At 41.5% G+C, this 14,245-nt stretch overlaps 1 protein-coding gene across 2 annotated transcripts; it reads right to left on the reverse strand.

Annotated features, from left to right (window-relative positions):
• Positions 1-6,919: 6,919 nt before the first annotated feature.
• Positions 6,920-9,371, reverse strand: LOC117511993 (nuclear factor 7, ovary-like). 2 transcript variants are annotated; one of them, XM_034171919.1, is made up of 2 exons: positions 9,221-9,371; positions 6,920-9,124 (listed from the first exon to the last, which is right to left on the reverse strand). In XM_034171919.1, exon 2 carries the CDS (start codon positions 9,119-9,121, stop codon positions 7,718-7,720), a length of 1,404 nt encoding a protein of 467 aa, XP_034027810.1. In that variant the 5' UTR covers positions 9,122-9,124; positions 9,221-9,371; the 3' UTR covers positions 6,920-7,717. The 2 variants fall into 2 exon arrangements, with proteins under 2 accessions (XP_034027810.1, XP_034027809.1); XM_034171918.1 differs by having other exon boundaries at positions 6,920-9,128.
• Positions 9,372-14,245: the final 4,874 nt, after the last annotated feature.

The raw sequence follows: 14,245 nt of genomic DNA on the forward strand, positions 1-14,245 counted from the left end.
ATCTTGGCGACGTGGTGGAGGTGTCATCCTGCTTTTATCCGGGGTGAAGTGCAGATGATCGGTGACAGCTGTCATAGTTGATGAGTGACAGCTGTCACCTCGGCTGTTCCTGTAAGGCGGCAGCGCCCCCTCGTGCCTGAAGCCCGCACTTCAGGCAGGGCGCCCTCTGGTGGTGGGCCAGCAGTACCTCCTCTTCTGGCGGCCCACACAACATCATGCCTCTGTTCTGTGGAATGATCTCCCTGCATCAATAAAATAATCAGATTCTGTAAAGACTTCGAAGTCCAGACTTAAGATACACTTATTTTCCCTTTCGTATGGCTAGCACACTGGCATACAACCCTATTTCCAATGAAGTTGGGACGTTGAATAAAATGTAAATAAAAACAGGATACAATCTTTTGCAAACCTCTTCAACCTATATTCAATTGAATACACCACAAAGACAAGATATTTAAAGTTCAAACTGATAAACTTTATTGTTTTTGTGCAAATATTTGAAATGGATGCCTGCAACCCATTTCAAAAAAGCTGGGACAGTGGTATGTTAATGGTTGTGCTAACGAGCTGGCTGATGTTCTCACCTCCATCTTCAACTTTTCCCTCAGGCAATGCATCGTCCCGAGATGCTACAAGACCATCACCATCGTCCCCCTCCCCAAGAAGAACCCCCCATCCTGTCTGAATGACGTCTGGCCAGTAGCACTCACTTCAATCATTATGAAGTGTTTTGAGAGAGTGATACTGTCCCACATTCATAACAGCATCCTGGACACCACCGACCCACTGCAGTACACCTACAGGCACAACCGGTCTACGTCAGACGCCATCGCCACCGCCCTTCTCATCTCCCTCTATCATCTGGAAAATAAAGACTCTTACATTAGGATGGTCTTTATCGACTACAGCTCTGCCTTCAACACAGTCGTCCCCCACAAACTTACCCACAAACTGTTAACCCTCGGACTTCACCCCTCCCTCTGTGACTGGGTTCTCAACTTCATGAATGACAGGCCACAGTCTGTCAGGATCGGGAGAAGGACGTCAGCCACCATCACTACCAACATGGGGACCCCACAGGGCTGTGTCCTGAGCCCCATCCTCTACACCCTGTTCACCCACGACTGTGTCGCTTCCCACCCCAACAACACCATCATCAAGTTTGCTGACGACACCGCTGTGATAGGATGCATCACTGGCGGAGATGAGGCGGCCTACAGGAGGGAGGTGGACAGTCTGGTGATGTGGTGTGGAGACAACAACCTCACCCTCAACACAGACAAGACCAAGGAGATGATAGTGGACATGAGGAAGGAGAGGAGGCCTCACCAGCCGCTGTTCATCCGAGGTCTTGAGGTGGAGAGGGTGAGGAACTTCAAGTACCTGGGGGTCCACATCAGCCATGACATCACCTGGACATTCAACACCACACAGGTGGTGAAGAAGGCTCAGCAGTGGCTGTATTTCCTGAGGAGGCTGATGAAATTTGGGATGGCACACAAGATCCTCAGCAACTTCTACAGCTGCATCATTGAGTCAGTCCTGACCACCTGCATCACTGTGTGGTACGGCAGCTGTACTGTGTGGGACCGCAAACGCCTACAGAGAATGATAAGGACTGCATCTAAGATCACCAGGACCCCACAACCCTCTCTGCAGAGCATCTACCACCGCAGAGTCCACAGGAGAGCCGTCTCCATCATCAAAGACCCCACTCACCCCAACATTGACTATTCACACTCCTCCCCTCAGGCCGCAGGTTCAGGACTGTGAGATGCAGAACCACCAGGTTCAAGAACTCCTTCTTACCCACAGCCATTAGACTGTTAAACAGGTGAACACCCCCCACCAAGGACAGAGCCCCCCATCACTGGTCACTTTATCTTCTATTGGACACTTTACTATATTACGGACACTTTATTCTGTTGCACTACAATACCTGTTAACTTGAATCCATTGGCTCAATTGCACGAAACCATTTACTGCTGAATGCTGCACAAAACAGTGAATGTTGCACACTGATGCACTATCATGTGCATATCACGTAGGCCATTACACAAACATACAGCATGCTTATTTTATGTTATTTCATCCCCCCCCCTTACAATTAGATATTTTATACTTAGTTATATATATGGGCATCCTGTTGTGTGGGCCGCCAGAAGAGGAGGTACTGCTGGCCCACCACCAGAGGGCGCCCTGCCTGAAGTGCGGGCTTCAGCCACGAGAGGGCGCTGCCACCTCCCAAGAGCGGCCGGGTTGACAGCTGTCACTCATCAGCTATGACAGCTGTCACCAATCCTCTGCACTTCACCCCGGATAAAAGCAGGATGACACCTCCACCACGTTGCCGAGATATTGTACTTCTTGGAGGTAACTTTCTCTGCCTGAGTATTCCTACATTGAGTCCAGTAGATACATTGTTGCAGCTGTCTTTCCGAAGGACTGGCGTATGCTGCGACTGCTTCACTCTGCATTCCGCCAGATAAGTAATTAGACAGGAGCTGCACGAGCGTGTGATTAGAGGTGGAGGTGGAATAACCACCATCCTTGTTACGGGGTGCACACACACCCACACCTGACTGTGCTCTTCGCCAGCAGTACCAGATCCGACACGCAGAGACGGTGGCCACCTGGGGAACTCGGGACCTGGCGGCTCCAGTATCCTCCTGGTTCGGTGGCAGAGGAAATCGTGTGGTTCCGGTTCTTCTCCAGACGGACGTCTCCTATCGTCGAGCCTGCCCACACGACACCTTTATCAATTGACTTTGTAATCATTCTATAATCTGCTGTGTGTAGTTGTGGCATTCACAACAGTAAAGTGTTCAGATTTAACTTCTCCTATTGTCCGTTCATTTGCGCCCCCTGTTGTGGGTCCGTGTCACTACACTTTCACAACAGGACACATCCAGTGTGGGCAGCAAAGTAAGAATTTCATTGCACAGGGAAACATGTTTCTATACTGTGCATATGACAATAAAAGCTTTTAATCTTGAATCTTCCTTACCACTGTCGCCTGTGTGCTTGCTCTAGGCATTGATAAAGTTCAACTTTACTTGTATGAAGGGCCTTGAGCCAACTTTGTTGTGATTTGGTGCTATGTAAATGAAATAAATTGAATGTCTGGTATTTATAATTGTGTATTTATACTTGCAAACTGTTTTTCTTTTTTACTTTCACTTTTTTACTTTCACTTTTGAAACTGCTTCTTACTCGGTGTGTTGCTATATAATGCTGTTGGAAAGAGTGAATGAGTTAATTTTAATGTTAGAATTCTGGAGTTCAATTATAAGAACATCAAACATCTCTGACCTCATTGCTTTCAATGTTAGAATTCTATAATTCAGTTGAAAGAAGTCTCATACATCACTTCTGATGTTATAATTTAGGAATTCACTTGAAACAAGTGTAATATAAATCACCAAAGACCTCTGACCTTATTGCGTTTGATGTTACAATTCTTTAATTCAGTGAAAGAAGTCTGATATATCACTTTTGATGTTAGAATTATCAAATTTAGCACTGTTGCCTCACAGCAAGATGATCATGGGACCGATTCCCACCTGTGGCCTTTCTGTGTGGAGTGTGCATATTCTCCCCATGTTTGTGTGGGTTTGCTCCGGTTTCCTTCCACATTTCAAGACATGCAGGTTGGGTGAATTTTATATTTTTTAATTTTATAATTGCTCAGGTCTCCTTTGCAAAAAAAGATTTCAGTCTCAATGGGACTAAACTGGTTAAAAGAATGTTAAATTAAATTAATAATTCAGTGCTTTTGATGTTAGAATTTCAGGTTTCACTTGAAAGAAGTGGAATATAAAAACACCAAATAACTATTACTGCATTGCTTTTGTTCTTCGAATTCTGGAATTCACTTGAAAGAAGTCCAGTTTTAGACACAATGAGCTCTGACCTCATTGCTTTTGATATTAAAATTCCAGAAATCACTTAAAGAAGTCTAGTTTTTATGTTAGAATTCCAAAATTCACTTGAAATAAGTTGAATATACAAACAGCAAATAGTTCTGACCTCATCACATTTGATGTTTGAATTGTGGAATTCACTTAAAAGAAGTCTGATATAAAAACACTGAAATCCTTGCTCCTTGTCGTTTTAATGTTACAGTTCTGGAATTCACTTGAAACAAGTCCGATATAAAACATCAAAGAGCTCTGACCTCATTACTTTTGATGTTAAAATTCACTTGAAAGAGTGTCTAATAATACATTGATTTTGATGTTTGATATTCCAGAATTCACTCGAAAGAAGTCTAATATACGAGGGCTGTCAATAAAGTAACGGTCCTTTTTATTTTTTTCAAAAACTATATGGATTTCATTCATATGTTTTTACGTCAGACATGCTTGAACCCTCGTGCGCATGCGTGAGTTTTTCCACGCCTGTCGGTGACGTCATTCGCCTGTGAGCACTCCTTGTGGGAGGAGTCGTCCGGCCCCTCGTCGGAATTCCTTTGTCTGAGAAGTTGCTGAGAGACTGGCGCGTTGTTTGATCAAAATTTTTTCTAAACCTGTGAGACACATCGAAGTGGACACGGTTCGAAAAATTAAGCTGGTTTTCAGTGAAAATTTTAACGGCTGATGAGAGATTTTGAGGTGATTCTGTCGCTTTAAGGACTTTTCACGGTGCGAGACGTCGTGCAGCGCTCTCAGGCGGCGTCATCAGCCTGTTCAAGCTGAAAACCTCCACATTTCAGGCTCTATTGATCCAGGACGTCGTGAGAGAACAGAGAAGTTTCAGAAGAAGTCGGTTTCAGCATTTTATCCGGATATTTCACTGTTAAAGGAGATTTTTTTAATGAAAGACGTGCGGACGGATCCGCGCGTCGGGACGCAGCCAGTGCGGTGCAGCGGCACAGGAAAAACACCTCTGTGTTGATAACCATTTGTAAAATCCAGGCGGCTTTTGATGGCTTTCAGTGGAGTGAGTATATGAGAAATTGTTTAACAGGCAGGACATGTTCCAACTTGTCCTTAAGACTTTCAACGGAGGTGTTTTTCCTGTGGCGGAGCGTCGCGGCGGCTGCGTCCCGACGCGCGGACCTGTCCGCACGTCTTTCATTAAAAAAATCTCCTTTAACAGTGGAATATCCGGATAAAATGCTGAAACCGACTTCTTCTGAAACTTCTCTGTTCTCTCACGACGTCCTGGATCAATAGAGCCTGAAATGTGGAGGTTTTCAGCTTGAACAGGCTTATGACGCCGCCTGAGAGTGCTGCGCGACGTCTCGCACCGTGAAAAGTCCTTAAAGCGACAGAATCACCTCAAAATCTCTCATCAGCCGTTAAAATTTTCACTGAAAACCAGCTTAATTTTTCGAACCATGTCCACTTCGATGTGTCTCACAGGTTTAGAAAAAATTTTGATCAAACAACGCGCCAGTCTCTCAGCAACTTCTCAGACAAAGGAATTCCGACGAGGGGCTGGACGACTCCTCCCACAAGGAGTGCTCACAGGCGAATGACGTCACCGACAGGCGTGGAAAAACTCACGCATGCGCACGAGGGTTCAAGCATGTACGTAAAAACATGAATGAAATCCATATAGTTTTTGAAAAAAATAAAAAGGACCCTTACTTTATTGACAGCCCTCGTAAAAACACCAATATGCTCTCAATGCATCACTTTTCATGTTGGAATTCTGGAGTTCACTTGAAAGAAACCTAATATAAAACATCAAAGAGCTCTGACCTCATCACTTTTGATGTTAGAATTCTACAATTCACTTGAAAGAAGTCTCATACATCACTTTGATGTTAGAATTTAGGAATTCACGTGGAAAAAATGTAATTTAAATCACCAAAAACCACTGACCTTATTGCGTTTGATGTTAGAATTATGGAATTCAATAAAACAAGTCTAATACATCACTTTCATTGTGAGAATTCCCTAATTTACTTGAAAGAGGTATGTAATTACATTGCTATTGATCTTCGTCTTTCAGAATTCATTTAAAAGACATCAAATATATTGTTTTTATGTTTGTAATCCAGAAATCACTTGAAAGAAGCCTAATATAACAACACCAAAGACCAATGCCCTTATCACTTTAAATATCAGAATGCTGGAAGTCAACTGAATGGAGACTAACATAGAGCATCAAAGAGCTGTGACATCATTACTTTTGATGTCAGAATTCCAGAATTTACTTGAAAGAAGAATAATACATCACTTTTAATGAACTCTGGAATTCAGGTGGCAGACGTTTAATATTGCATTGCTTTTGATCTTAGAATTCCAGGATTCATTTGAAAGAATTATAATATAAAAACATCAAAGAGCTCTGACCTCATTGCTTTTTAATGTTAGACTCCTTTCAAGTGAATTCTGGAATTCTGACATCACTTTTGTTACAATTTCAGAATTCACTCAAAAGAAGTCATGTACATTACTTTTCATATTATAAGTCTGGAATTCACTTGAAAGAAGTCTAATACATCACCTTTGATGTTTGAATTTCGGAATTCATTTGAAAGAAATCTAACATTACAATGCTTTTGATGGTAGACTTCCAGAATTCAGTTGAAAGAAGTCTAATATAAAACACTGAATTCCTTCGTCCTTGTTGCTTTTGATGATAGAATCCTGGAATTCACTTGAAGGAAGTCTGATATACGAGTAAAACATCAAAGACCTCTGACCTCATCACTTTTGATGTTAGAATTAATTTGAAAGACGTTTAATGTGTCACTTTTCATGTTAAATGAATTTCATCCATTTTGGAATAAGACTGTAACATAACAAAATGTGTAAAAAGTGAAGCACTGTGAATACTTTCTGAATGCACCATATAGTCCAGGGTGTACCCGGCGTCCTCATGCACCATGACTGCTGGGATAGGCTCCACCCCTCCCTGACTTAATTGCTTTAAGCAGGTATAGAAAATGAATGAATACAGCACATAAAATGTTAAATTTTTATTTAAAGTCAAATATAACACAGATATGACAAAGAGAAGTAACTTTTCTTGACCAGAAGCAAAGAATATCAGAATGACTATTAATCATTAACACTAATTAAATTTTTTTAATTGAATGACAATATTGGGCCTCATTCACCAACCATTCTGAAGAACGCATTTGTTCCTAAATCCTGCTTATGAAGTTTTTACCAAGATTGTGGCATCCATGAATGTTTTCCTATCCAGGATTTGTTCTTAGGTAAGAACAAATCTTACAAACACTCAGGAGTACTCTTACATATATTTCAATGCCTAACAGAAATATCCCTTTCTAACAGACAATCTCACAAGTCTTTTTCCAATCTAACCCTAACCCTAACCCTAACTTATTGAAGCAGTTGGAGTTTTTAATACCCGTACGCAAGCCACCATGTAAACCACCACAAAAATATGCTTTATTAAAACACCTGAACAAGTGCTAGCCTGTTTTTGCTTGTTCAGTAACTGTAACAGGGACATGTTCAGGCTTAATTCATCCCACCCAAGTCACTGCGGGTCTTGCCCACATTACACTGTTACACCTATTTATGAGTTGGCCAGGATACAGGGAGAGTAAACACTGCCAAAGCTATTTACAGTTCTTTGAATTATTACTTGTTCCATTTTTTGACAACACTGTAGTATTTGATATATTTATAATATAATGTTTATTACATCTATTGATTTGCGCATGCAGCCTAATGTAAATGAGTTAACTTGCAGAAAGGTATTTTGTGTAACTTTAAAAGCATCTTTTTCTTTATTTCAGACCTTCCTGTTCTGTTCTTACACTGAGTTCTACTGGTGATATCGTCAGTGGTTCTGCACTTCCAGTGCTGATGTAAGGAAACAGTCTGTCAGTAAAAGTGTGTCTGAATGCGTGTATGCATTTGTTAGACTCTGGATCAGAGAAGGACAGTTTTCTTCCATTCCAATCCAGATCCACTCTGATCCTTTTGAACATCTTCACTGAGAGAACGGTGGAGTTACGTGTTGGGGAGAATGTTGTGTATTTGCCATCATTTAATGCTACTTCCCAATATTCTGATAGTTTGTCTCCCTTCCTTTGGCCAGACTCAGCTATCACCCCCACAGCCCAGGCAGGATTGTCTCCAACTTCAACATTCCAGCTCTGAATTCCTGAATTAAAACCCTCAGAACCAATCACAGTGATAAAACAGTCAAACCTCTCTGGGTTTTCTGGAAGCTTCTGTCTGCAGCCACATTTCACACTTGTCAGATCTTCAGAGAGGATCAGTTCTGGATGAGCAGAGTTTTGATCCAAAACCACTGGAGTGTAGGAGACCATGTCCTTCATCTTGTTCCAGATGTTGAAAGTCAGATTGCCCAGGTGTTTAGCCATGTCTATTAGACTTCCAGAGTCCACCTGTGGATCATCTGGCAGGGGGTGCTGCTGGACTCTTTCCTCTGCAGTCCTGTAGTTGAGCAGGAATGAGACATCTTCAGCTCCCAGCTCTTCTTCTGTGGTTCTTATTGTGTCTGAAAGAGCTGCTATCTCTCTGTTCAGAGCCTCAATCTTCTCCTTCATCATCTGACTCTTCTGCTTCTCTTCCTCCTTCAGAGCAGCCAGCCTGACCTCTTCTTCTTCTTCCAGAAACTGACGAAGCTTCTCAAACCTCTCCTTAATCTGCTTCTCTGTGTGTTGGGCCTGGACCTTAATGTGTTCTGCTGTTTTCTCAAAGTATCCTTGAACTTCTTCAAAGAGCTTCAGTTTTTCCTGGAATGTTTTCAACGATTCCTGAAGCTCCTCTCTAACATCCTTAGCAGCTTCATCGATGGGTCTGAATCTGTGCTCGCTGTGAGTTTTTGAATCTCGACAGATGACACAAACTGGCTGCTGATGGTCCAAACAGAAGAGTTTGAGTTTCTCAGAGTGCTGACTGCAGACAGACTCAGGTCCTGATGGACGTCTCTGATCGCTTTCCTTCATGAAGGAATCACACACGTTCTTTAAACTTAAGTTACAACGAGGTTCATCTTCTGAAACCTGATTACAAACTGGACACGCGTTTATTAGATTCTTCCTCCACCAGTTCTTCACACAGTCTTTGCAGAAGCTGTGGCTACATGACAAAAGAACAGGATCTTTGAAGAGCTGACAGCAGACAGGACAACACAGATCCTCCTCTGACCTTGCAGCCATTTTCTCTCTCAAGATGAAAACAGACACTCAGTTACTCGTTCATCTGGAAAGTTCCTCAAACTTACTTTCACTTTGAGTTGTGTGTGTGTGTAAACTCACCTTCAGTGTTTGGAGTCACAGCAGGACGGACTTGCAGGATTTCATTATTCACCATTTAGCTCCACTGTGGTAGTTACTTTGATTTGAAAGTGAATAATCTCATCTGTCCGTCAGTCTGTGTGTTTTTAGGGAAGAAACAGAAATTGTTTCCTGGTTTGTGTCATGAAAGGTGGGTGGGGTTTTCTCATCTAGATTTTTTTTCTCTTTTTTTCCCCGTCTGGCGTCATCAGTGCAGCGACCGCATGCAACAATAACCTGACCCCAAGACATGATGAAACAAGAGCAATCAAAGATTTCTGACGTCCACCAGTCCGGATACGGATCACTTCCAAAATTCAGTGGCGTTTTCCATGACCTACTATGTATCTGTGTTGAAGTTTTCATCAAAATCTGTGCAGTAGTTTTCTAACAGTAATCCTTCAAAGCCTATATAAAGTGAAACTTGTTACAGAATCTGGTGTTGTCTGGGCCGCTGAAGAGGAGGTACTGCTGGCCCACCACCACAAGATGGCGCCCTGCTTGAAGTGCGGGCTTCAAGCACGAGAGGGCGTCGGAGCGACCAGGAGTGACAGCTGTCACTCATCATCCGTACCAGCTGTCACTCATCCACTACTCATCACCACCACCATAAAGGCCGGACTGCAACTCCACCTCCCCGCCGAGAAATCAGCTACCATTCAGGTAACCTTCTCTGCTGTAATTATTGTTGTCCAAAACATTGTTCTGTGTGCAGCCGTGTTCCTGCGGGCTCTGTCGGAGGCTGGATTGGCGGACAGTGAAAGGACGACGTTCTTCGCCTCTCACTCCATCCAGGAAAGAGACCAACAGGAGCTGCACGGGTGAAATTGTTGCTGGAGGTGGAGGTTCTCCCTCCTAATTGTATACAGACTGTGGGATTACTGAGTGTGCAAACTCACACTCATCTGGACTGTCTCTGTTCTCTGCCAGCAGTACCGGGTCTGACTGCTGAAGACAGCGGCCACCTGGGGCGCAGGGCTTGGCGGCTCCGGTGTTCTTCAGCTCCGTTGGTGGTGGAAGCTGTGTGGGATCCGGCTCTTCTCTCGCCAGGCGTCTTCTATCGTTGAGCCTGCCCACACGTCACCTGGTGTATGATTGACAGTAACCATATTGTTATTGTCTGTACGTCATTGTGCGATTCACAACATTAAATTGTTACTTCATCGGTATGTCTGGTATTTATATTGTGTATTTATATTTATATTTGCAAATTTTTTTTCTTTTTTTCTTTCACTTGTAATACTCTGTGTGCTTCTTACCCTGTGTGCTGCTAATGCAATTCTCCTGGACCCTCAATTTCCCTGAGGGAGTGTTCCCAAGGGATCAATAGAGTTCTATCTAATCTAATCCAATACAAGTCTATATATGTCTTATGAAAGAAAGAAGAGGTGAGTCTTTAATCTGGATTTGAATGAATAGATGGAATCAGACTGTTTTTCTCTCAGCAGGCAGACTGTTCCACAGAACACGAGCACAAGAAGAAAAAGCTGTGTGACCAGATGTCCTCTTTTTACCCTTTGCAACACTCAGTCATCCTACACCCCAAGAACACAGAGTACGGGCTGGTTCTGAAGGTTTAATTAGAACACCCAGATAGGGAGGCATTAGTCCATGAAGAATTTTGTGTGTTAATAGCAAAACTTTAAAATTTGACCTCACACAGACAGGAAGCCAGTGGACAAGGTAATATGAGGTAATATGATCAAACTTTCTTTTCCTAGTCAGAACTCAAGCAGCAGTATTTTGAACCAGTTTGAGACCTCTGATGCTTGTTTGGGGTAAGACAAAAAATAGGACATTACAGTAATCTGTTCTAGAAGAGACGAATAAATCAGTGCCTCTGCATCAGTCGTAGAACAGGTCGAAGCTTCATAATATTACAGAGGTGAGTCAAAGGAAGGTTGAAAAAAGAACAACTGACGACTTAAATATGTACATTGAATGCACATGATCAGAATGCGCCCAAATAACTTGATTTACTTATGTTTTGCCACTGCTTTCTCAAACGTAAGTATATTAGAAGCTGAAAGGTTTTAGCCATGCTCATGCTCCACTGAAACATTTACTTAAAAAAAGTCTGAAGGGCCTCACTTGTCATGTCTGTGACATGTACCTATTATGAGCGAAGTAGACAAAGGCACAAGCCGGAAATGGCACAAAAAAATCTGCCCAGTGAAGAAAAAGCCACAAACCGGACAACATAAACCAATGGTAAGTTCTCCAATTATTCAATTTTAAATTGTTATTTGATGATATATATATATATATATATACACACACACAGATAGTGAAGAGCTTCACTCAATAATGTCAGCGACATCGAACATACATTATAGTGGGTGAAATACCAAGTGTTCCAATACTTCTGGAGGGCACTGTATCCTAACCTTATGATGAGTGCAAAATGAGTGTGGTATTATTTCTGTTTTGTTTAAGAATGTTTAATTTTCACTGTTACTGCACTTTGTGTGAAATCATAGTCATATTGTATATCATATTGATATGACAATATTGCAATACGATAATTTGGCCATATTGTACAGCCCTACTGTCAACGAGCTGAAAATTTTGAATATTAATTTACATCTACATTTAAAAATGCTTAAAGTGGCAGGGGTAATTAGGGGGGTCTGGGGGGTGGAGCCCCCTAGAAACTGAAAGGGAAAAAAAAAAAAAAGATTAAAAGGCGGGGAGTCTGTTGGTGGAGCTCCCTGATAAGCTGAAAGGTATATATATATATACAGTGAGGAAAATAAGTATTTGAACACTGCGATTTTGCAAGTTCTCCTACTTAAAAATCATGGAGGGGTCTGAAATTTTCATCTTAGGTGTATGTCCAATGTGAGAGACATAATCTAAAAAAAAAAAAAAAAAAATCCGGAAATCACAATGTATGAATTTTTTTAAATAATTTATTTGTATGTTACTGCTGCAAATAAATATTTGAACACCTGTGAAAATCAATGTTAATATTTGGTACAGTAGCCTTTGTTTGCAATTACAGAGGTCAAATGTTTCCTGTAGTTCTTGTTTTCACACACTGCAGCAAGGATTTTGGTCCACTCCTCCATACAGGTCTTCTCCAAATCTTTCAGGTTTGGAGTTTCAGCTCCCTCCAAAGATTTTCTATTGAGTTCAGGTCTGGAGACTGGCCAGGCCACTCCAGGACCTTGAAATGCTTCTTACGGAGCCCCTCCTTAGTTGCCCTGGCTGTGTGTTTGGGGTCATTGTCATGCTGGAAGACCCAGCCATGACCCATCTTCAATGCTCTTATTGAAGGAAGGAGGTTGTTTGCCAAAATCTCACAATACACGACCCCATCCATTCTCCCTTCAATATGGTGCAGTTGTCCTGTCCCCTTTGCAGAAGAGCACCCCCAGAGTATGATGTTTCCACCCCCATGCTTCACCATTGGGATGGTCTTCTTGGGGTTGTTTTCATCCTCTAAACATGGTAAGTGGAGTTGATTCCAAAAAGTTCTTTTTTGGTCTCATCTGACCACACGACCTTCTCCCATGCCTCCTCTGGATCATCCAGATGGTCACTGGTGAACTTCAAACAGGCCTGGACATGTGTTGGCTTGAGCAGGGGGACCTTGCTGCCCTGCAGGATTTTAAACCATGACAGCATCATGTGTTAGTAATGTAATCTTTGTGACTGCGGTCCCAGCTCTCTTCAGGTCATTGACCAGGTCCTCCTGTGTAGTTCTGAGCTTTCTCAGAATCATCCTTACCCCACAAAGTGAGATCTTGCATGGAATCCCAGACCGAGGGAGATTGACAGTCATCTTGTGTTTCTTCCACTTCCTAATAAATAATAACAGTTGTTGTCTTCTACCAAGCTGCTTGCCTGTTGTCCTGTAGTCCATCCCAGCCTTGTGCAGGTCTACAGTTTTGTCCCTGGTGTCCTTAGACAGCTCTTTGGTCTTGGCTATGGTGGACAGGTTGGAGTTTGATTGATTGAGTGTGTGAACAGGTGTCTTTTATACAGGTAACAAGTTCAAACATTTGCAATTAATACAGGTAAAGAGTGCAGAATAAGAGGGCTTCTTAAAGAAAAATTAACAGGTCTGTATGAGCCAGAATTCTTGCTGGTTGGTAGGTGTTCAAATACTTATTTGTAGCAGTAACATACAAATAAATTATTAAAAAAAATCATACATTCTGATTTCTGGATTTTTTTTTTTTTTTTTTGATTATGTCTCTCACAGTGGACGTGCACCTAAGATGAAAATTTCAGACCCCTCCATGATTTCTAAGTGGGAGAACTTGCAAAACCACAGGGTGTTCAAATACTTATTTTCCTCACTATATATATATATATATATACAAGGTTGGGTAGGATTACTTTGAAAGAATACATGTGGATTACATGTATGTACATACATTTGTATTACTTGTAATCTGATTACTTTTGGATTACATTTCAAAGTAATCCTACCCAACCTTTTATATATATATATATATTTATATATATATATATATTTATATATATATACATATATATATATATATATATATATATATATATATATATATATATATATATATATATATATATATATATATATATATATATATATATATATATATATATATATATATATATATATATATATATATATATATATATATATATATAAAGGCGGGGAGCCTGGGGGGAGCTGAAAGGTTTTAGCCATGTTCATGCTCCCCTGAAGCATTTACTCAAAAAAAAGTCTGATGAACCTAAATGATATGGTGAGATGCTTCGCTCGTTCATGTCCCGGACATATACATATTACAGTTTCATGGTGCAGTGTAACAGAGAAGGATTTTCTTGTTAAGGAGAGGTGAAATTTCAGCAATAGTTTGCTAAAAATGGACATGGGAAACTTGAACCCTGTTTATCCGTTTTCATTTTACAAATGTGCAACCCTGCTACAAGTGTCCGCATTCCAGATCAGTAGGTGGCAGTAATACACAATCAAGCTGGATGTCACCCGTGTTTTTCACAACGGGAAGATCT

Source organism: Thalassophryne amazonica, chromosome 6, assembly GCF_902500255.1.
Source record: "Thalassophryne amazonica chromosome 6, fThaAma1.1, whole genome shotgun sequence".
NCBI classification, from domain to species: domain Eukaryota; kingdom Metazoa; phylum Chordata; class Actinopteri; order Batrachoidiformes; family Batrachoididae; genus Thalassophryne; species Thalassophryne amazonica.